Consider the following 8,385-nt stretch of genomic DNA (forward strand, 5'->3'; position numbering starts at 1 on the left):
ATTTTTGCTCTGATACCAATTGTTGGACCTGTAAAATCAGCTTTGATATTGATCTGTTACTCTGAATTAACTCTAAGACGATTAAAGTGCAGCGGAAACAATTATAAGAACAGAACAGAGTAATTAAACCAAGAACACACAGTTAAGATGATGAAGAAGATGAACACAGGAGAATAGCTTCAAAGGTTTTGCAATTCATTCAATTGAAATTTGACGATTACAATTCGGAAGCGCACTGAATACAAAGGCCTTAGCCACTATTTATACTAGTTCCTAATGACCTTACTAACAAGATCTTGACGCGTGAAATCATCTAAGCCGTCCAAATAAAGTCGATTAAGGTCCTAGTCACGTGAGAAGCACATGCAGCTAACAACCTTTGAAAAATAGTTGGAAGAGGATCTTCACAAAAGACGAATTCGCAGACCCTCTGTGAGCCATCTCAGAGGCTCTGTAATAATTGACTTGCATGTTCTTATTGACATAGGACCATTTTCCAGAACCTCTGTGAGAGACATCAGAGGTTCTATCACACTTTACTTGCTCGAATATTAGGCTTCTGTCATTAGTCCTCTGTTGTCTTCTGTGGAAGATATGCTTCTGTCAAGACTTGCAGAATACTTTTTCTATACTTTTACAAGAGATGAATAATAAAGCTAACAGGATACAAACGAGAAGTTTGCACCCGAGTCAAATAACACTTTAGCATATATCGAGTTCACGAGGAATGTACTTGTCACTACATCGGGTGTAGCTTCGGCTTCATGCTTGGTCATTTGAAAAGATCGACCCCGCGCCCAACCCGATCCTCTGCCCATACTTGGTCTTCATCAGCCTGTCAATGTATTGCTCCCCATGGTAAGCTGTGGAGCTTTCAACTGTGGGCAATTGTTCTTGAAATGGTCTGGTGAATTGCAATGAAAACATTCTCTATTTTGCCGACATAAATTCGAAGTATGCCCAATTTCACCATAATTAAAACTTTTTATTGGCTCTGTTCTACATTCTCCTCGGTGATATTGTCGACACAGGGGATAGGCTCTCTCCATTGGTCTCTGCATTGATCCATTATTAAATTTGACAGCTTTTAATCCCCGATAACTTGCCGAGGACCCCTCCCATTTTCTTTTCTCGATTTGCTTTCCTTCTTCACTTCTATTCTTGTTTCTTTCTCTTACCTCTGCTGCGTCAATAGTCAATGAAAATGTAGCCGGATTCATGGCTATAATGAACTCTCGGATTGAGGGCTTCAATCCCCAAATATACCTTTCTACTTTCCTTGATTCAGGAGAGATGTAATGTTTTGCGAACCTTGAGTATTCGATGAATTTCTCTGTATATTCCCTCACTGTTCTGTTTCCTTGTGCTAGCTTCAAAAAATCTTCCTCCATTTGTCTAGTAGCAGCTTTTGGGCAAAACTGCTCTTTGAATCTGTTGACAAACTCTGGCCATGTCATAGTTTGCAAAATATCTGTTCTGGCTAAGGATTCTATTTCTCACTAGAATAACGCATTTGATTTCAGCATTGAAACTGCAAATCGGACCTTGTCTGTCTCTGCACATCTAATAGTGTTAAAAACAGACTCTGTTTCTTTGATCCAACACATAGCTTTGATTGGATCTCTTTCTCCCGAGAAGATTGGTGGTTCGCAAGTCAGAAACATCTTTATGTCTCCTTCCCTGTTATTGACAACTGGGATGGCTGGATTAATCTCAACTCTGCCAGTCTTGATTATGGCAGGGATTCGCATAATGGAAGTCAAGGTTTCCCTTAGCCTTCCCATTTCTTCAGCCAGCATATCTCTAGTCACATATTCTGGTTGGGGCATCTGTTCCTGGTTCATATTTTCAGAATTTGATTCTCTTTGATCTGTATTGATTTCTGGCTGGCTAAGTCTACCTCTGGTCTGTCCTCTGCCTTGACCTCTGCCTCTACCTCTGCCTCTGCCTCTGCCCTCAGCCTCTACCTCTGCCTCTGTCCTCAGATGTACCAATAGGAACGATAGGAGATTTTTCTTCATTGGGGTTGGGGCGGGTGATCCTTTCAGACCTTCTGGATCTACTAGTCATTTGTAGATAGCAAAGTTAATAAACACATATTTCCACATTCCCAAATATAATGAAGTATCCAAGTTCAATTATGTACCTGTAAATTCAAAATTACATTGGCCACATGTAATCCAAAAATATCTTACACACTGATCTCGTAACTTATCATATTTATTCCAAATGTGTTAACTATGTCTGGGACCCCTATATGCAATGAAACAATTTAACTCTAGGCATCATGCATGTAAATACCTAAATCTCTTAAACTCAGTCTCTGATAACAACTTATGTAACACCCTCAATCTCATATTACATATATAACACATATTTCATACATAGAATACATGTTAAGCCCACAAAGGTCCATAATACAAGAGTCTACAATGCAAAAAGCACAACTCAAAATTTCCAAAAGTACATGCTCTTGTATCTTGACATCTATACTTCAAAATATGACTAATTAAGATCTTCATGCAGCTAAGTACATAAGGACATAATTCACAGAATGCTCTTTCCCTTATTATCATTACCCGTACACATATTTTGAAAACACAAAATGAGAGACATGAATGTCTAGTTAGGTTCCCTTTTTATGTAATGCATGGTGAAAATTGCCAAAATATTTAAACAATTTCATAAAATGAAGGATAAAAACCACATTCTGTTTGAGTCCATCGGACCTCTGGTTCCAAAGGCCACACTTAGAAATTATTTTAACTTATAAGAGGACCAGAGCCCCTCTGGTTCCTCTACCTAAGTTTTCTAGTTATACTAACCAAAGCCTCTTGCTCAGGTAATTTCTCATAATGATCCTTGATTAACTTTGTGAGTAATAAAATAGCTTTTTCCATAACCAAAAATGATTAAAAAGAGTTCATGTATGACCAGAGCTTCTGGTTATATTAATCAGAGTTTCTGGTTTAAAAGTCAAAACCAACCAAAGCCTCTGGTTCAACGTGTAAGCCAACCAGAGCCCCTCTGGTCTTATTTTCATAGAAAAATTCTAAATATAAAATTCTTTTCTTAAAAACTTCTTAATATATGATTTTGATACAAAAGCTCTTATCAATAGATACAGAGCCTCTGGTCCAACTAGTATATTTTGTAAGAACTTGTATATTTGTTAAATCAATAATTAGAACCCTCTAGTTCTATAATGAGGTCCAACCAAAGCCCATCTGATTCCTCGTAAAATGAACATTCTGTTAAATTATAATTTACTCTAATTTTAATTTTTTGTTAAATTATAGTTGTATTGAATCACAAAAGAGAATAACATCCTTTTTGGAAAGCCAGAAACATTCAGAATCAATCGATCACGCATTTCTCAAAGACGAGTAGCATCATCTCATCTTCCTCTCCCATGAATGTTGGAAGCCTAACTTTCAAATCCTAGTATTTCCCCACTGTCAGATCGTTCAGTCGATCATCGCGTTTCTTCAAAAATCTAGGGTTTCGGAGCACACATATTTACAGAAACAAGGGATCTGAGGTTAAAGATTTGCTAATAGATGATCTTGTTTTATTGTTGTGTAATATCTGTTGAGATTCATATGTTTCAAATTAAATGGTGGTCTGAATTTTTATTTTCATGTTGGGAATTTAGGGTTACGAATATGGGTGCCCTCATGTCGAAGTTTTGGTTCATGTTGTTTCCTGCAAAGGAATACAAGATCGTTGTTGTTGGATTGGATAATGCTGGAAAAACGACGACGCTTTACAAGTTGCATCTGGGTGAGGTTGTAACTACACATCCTACTGTTGGTAGCAACGTGGAGGAGCTTGTTTATAAGAACATACGCTTTGAGGTATGTTGTCTCCTTCTATCCTGTTTTTGCTGATGTTTTGTTTGTGTTTGCTGTTTAAGAAAGTTGATATGTAACATCATGCATAACATACATTATTACATGAATCTGCCACAAGTGATGGACTACTTCTTGGCTAGAGAAAATATATGGTTTTGTGTATTTGGGTAGATATTGGTGCTTGCCTGCTGCTATAGGCATGGGCATTACAAGATGAGTGTTAATTGTAGGCACTTAATCTATAGAAATTATATTCAGCCCTTATAAATGAATAGATTGGGTTTCTAGTATCTTCGCATACTTACTGCTGTCCATATATATAATGTTCTCCATTAATTGGGTTATGATAGATATGTAATTATCTTTCTTGTGTAAGAGTTTTAAAAAACATAAGCTGTTACAAGGATCTTAAGATAGTTAAAGTTTAAACGAATACAAGTCTTGAGGTTTTTTTTTTTCCATTTTAAATTTTAAGCTGTACCAAAGGGGTTTATTGCAATTTGACTTGCAATAAGCTTTATAAAGTAGACGATGGATCAATTGTATTTTCTTTCTTAGAGGTTCTTATGCCAATAGTCAGTTGCAGTTTAAGTGAGCCATTTTAGCTTATGGTGATAATCTCTCACCCTGGGTAGAATGGATGAAAAATGGGTCACATCTTTGTTTAATTTTACTCGACATTTTTGGTCGAAGGTGTATCAGTTGGGAGGTTAACGGCATATATAGAATGACTGAATGAGGAACACATTTAGAGGACCTTGTATAAACTGATATATTATCTTTTGATGGCGTCTAAGAATTGACATGGTTGATTGCGGAAATCTTGGTTGGGACCTTGATATGCAATTGCAGTTATCTCAGTGGGATAGCGGTAATAAAAAAATAGGTTCATAACTTAAATACGAATATATACATATATAACTTAGTATATTGTATTAAATATCAAGTCAAACAACTTAAAGTTCCAAACCACACAAGCAACATAGTAATAGAGTTTATGGAGCCAAGTGGTTGGATGATTCACCATTCAGTCGAGTGGCTGGAGCTTGAAAGGCAGGGACAATTCTGTCTTGATCTCTGGGATATGATTCATGATTCAGTCGATGAAACTTGAAAGGAATATAATTTAGGTCAACTAAACTCTAGAAAGTCTAAGTGGCCCAAGCATATTGAAGTAGAAGTAAAAAAAGGCTCATAAAATAAAAAAACAAAGCCCAAATATTCTAAAAACCTAATGCCCCAACATTGAAATGGCCCAAGAATAATTGCGGTATAGCGGACCGCTATTGTGATACAAAATTGGCGGTGCAATAGTGGTGAAGAGCGCCGCTAATTGCGGCACCGCTATAAACCGTCGCTATTTTGGACTGCAATTCATCTCAAGACCGCATTCCGCTATTGCACCGCTATTGACTGCCCAGGATGGCATATACATGCATGATGCTATCTACTATGAGAATGATATTCTTCCCATAAATACGTGTTTACGTAAAGAGTTTGTGCTTAGTCATTTCTTTTTGTTTTAATTATGTAATGATCTCACAAATACAAAATGATATATAATGCCATATGCTTTTTACTTTTGCCAATGAAATTCATGTTCATTATAAGAATAGATATGATGTTATTGCTAAACTATGTACAAAGACCTTGGAGCCTAAGGGCGCCCTTGATTTGATGGAATAGTTTTGAGGGATCTGATGTAGATTTTGTGGAAGGATTTGGAATTGGAGGGATTTGGAATCTTTGGTGTGCTTGGCTTGTAGGATTTGGAATGAATTGAATTCCATTCTTTATAAATAATTTATACAAACAGATTTTAAATGATTATGAAGTAACTAAATTACCTTTTTATTAATAAGTTATTACAAAACAAATGTTTTAACATATTTTAAAACCTTATTGCATACAAATCATACAAAATATCGTGAAATACCAACCACCCTCGTGGGATTTCAAAATCCTATGTTTATGGGATTTCAATGAAATCCTGGGATTTAAAATTTTGAAAATCCTTCAAACCACACATGGGATTAGAATGAAGTTCAATTCTTAATCCCTCCAAATCCAATCCTATCCAATCTAATCCTGCAAACCAAACGGGACCTAATGGTTTTAGGCTACATTGGACTAAACATAATTACCGGTGTAACTTAATAGTGTTAATAGAGAAGCACAGGATGTAAAAAGGATCGAGTTGTTAATGATTAACTAGAAAGGTACTTGCGCAATGCAGCGGGATAAATCTTGATTTTAATATTTCATTTTATTCTTTATCTCAGTCGATGTTATAGTATGGTCTTAGGTGATTTTGAAAAAGCGATAATGTTTTTATTTTTGAATAAAATATAAATTTGAAGATATTATAAAATTTTGACAAAAATATATCAATATTAATATCAAATTAACTATTTAAAATTCTTATTTTTTGTGTAACTTTTTAATTCAATATTTGTTTATTATAATTTAATTTAGGTTCGAAGTAGTTAATAATATAATTTTCTTTTAAGTATAATAATTAATTATTTTGTTAGAACTCGATAATTATCCTAATAATATTTTAGATTTTTTATATTTTAAAATAAGATGTTTATCCTCTATTGATTATGTTTATCCGCAGTTAGTTACACGAATTCAAACAYGAAGCTTTAATAAGTTGTATTTATGCATAATTTACTTGTAATCTTGAATTTTAAGTAATATGCATCAATATACAGTCCTTCATGCATAAAAAATGGTTTTTAAGAGTTTTTGTCAAATGCTTTATAATATAGTATAGATACAAGTATACAACCAAATGTTTGATAGATAGATGAGGATGTAGTTATAGAATAGCAGCAGGGTGAATGAAGTGGTAGCATGCTTCAACTTTCCTATGTAATCCAGTATATCCCTATTGAAGCTAAAAATTAAGGTTTGTGGGATGATTTTGAGAATCATAGGAGCAGTTAAAGTCTTGAATAATGCTCTAATGGCAATATGGAAGTCTTTGTACAAACTGGAAGTATATTGTTTATTTACAGAAGGCATTCTTGTTAGTTGCAACTATGTTATATTTACAACCTCAAAAGGGTCTGGTATAAAGTATGTATAAGAACATGATATTTGTTAGGTTGTGGTGGTATAAGAAGTAGGCTTTTGTTTCTCTTATGTTTGTCTAAGTGATGTGGTAACACTGTTGATAGATGGGTTCATATTGCTTCGTGGTCATTGATATTAAGTTGGGTGAATTAGGAAAATCTTCCCTGAAATATTAAGCCACTTTCGAGTGTGGTCCTTGTTGTCAATTTGTCGTTTTCATCTCTATGTTGAACTCTCATTTGTTGGCATCAGCGGTTGACTCTTCAGCAGTTGACTCTGTGTGTGATATGTGACACATATTTACTGCAAAATGGGTGATCTTTTAGATTAAATCATGAATTTAAGAATAAAAGGAAATCGAAATGTTATATTTACATGGTTGCACTTTTCATCAAGTACAAATGAAATTTTAGAAATATCTCGTGTGTTAGAATCAATGATTTTATGTCTTCTTGCGTACGTTTGGAAAACAAAGATACAGATAAAAAACAAAACAAAATATCCCATCTTCCATCTTCCATCTTCTCCTCGAGAAAGAGAACGGAGATCGATGCATTGAGTGACATAGAGTTAGGACATTGAAAATGCTTGTGGTATTCTTATCCTATGTTCCAACATGGATATGCAATACACAGGAAACATTTAATGTTCTCTCAATTACCTACTTCATATTGAGTCACCCTAGGACTACGCTAATATATAGGCTAGGACTTTGGACTCTTTCCCATAGTTGGCTGGTTCGAGTCTTCTCTGCACGACTGGTGATTTTTCTGACTGTGAGCATGGCTTAAATAGCTCGAAAATGTGCGGAAGAAGGGTTTCCTAGTGGGAGAAATATGAGCGAGAAACTTCATTAAATTAATCAATCTATGGTTTGAGTTTTAACTAAGGTTACATGGTCTCAAATGACTTGCTTAATCTTTAAGTCATCACATGTAGGCATGGGTAGGGGTGTAAATGATTCGAGTCGAGCTCGAGTATCACTATACTCGACTCGAACTCGAAACCKAATTTCCAAGCTCGAACTCGACTCGAAAACTCAYGAGTAGTAAAAATCAGAGCTCGACTCGAACTCGATAACTATTTCTCAAGCTCGAGCTCGAACTCGAGCTCGAACTAAGCTCGAATCAAGCTCGAACTACAACTCGAATCAAGCTCGAACCAAACTCACTCATTGAAATTTATAAAACTTAGGGTCTTTCTCTTACAAATTTTAAAACTTAAAAGTGTTCTCTTAGTTTTTATAAAAATAAAGAGATCAACTTCAAATTTCATCATCAAAAAGACAAAGTTAGAAAATTGCATTCATCTTCCTCTCTTTTTATAACATCWTTTCTTTCTTCCTTTACYATCTATCTTCCAATGTGGGACAACTTCACTAACTTTTTTTATAGTTTTTCTTTGTCTTTTTTTAATTGTTTAAATATCTAAAAATATAAGGCATTTATAT

At 34.9% G+C, this 8,385-nt stretch overlaps 1 protein-coding gene across 1 annotated transcript in view; it reads left to right on the forward strand.

The window, feature by feature from the left end:
• Nucleotides 1-3,268: 3,268 nt before the first annotated feature.
• Nucleotides 3,269-8,385, forward strand: part of LOC112515355 (ADP-ribosylation factor-like protein 5) — a 6,938-nt gene continuing 1,821 nt past the window's right edge. The window contains exons 1-2 of the mRNA XM_025122133.1: nt 3,269-3,541; nt 3,656-3,857. Of these exons, the coding sequence (XP_024977901.1) occupies nt 3,666-3,857 (192 nt within the window). The 5' untranslated portion in view covers nt 3,269-3,541; nt 3,656-3,665. The remainder of the gene's footprint in view (nt 3,542-3,655; nt 3,858-8,385) is intronic.

Source organism: Cynara cardunculus (assembly GCF_001531365.2).
Source record: "Cynara cardunculus var. scolymus isolate 2C chromosome LG 1, CcrdV1, whole genome shotgun sequence".
NCBI classification, from domain to species: Eukaryota; Viridiplantae; Streptophyta; class Magnoliopsida; order Asterales; family Asteraceae; genus Cynara; species Cynara cardunculus.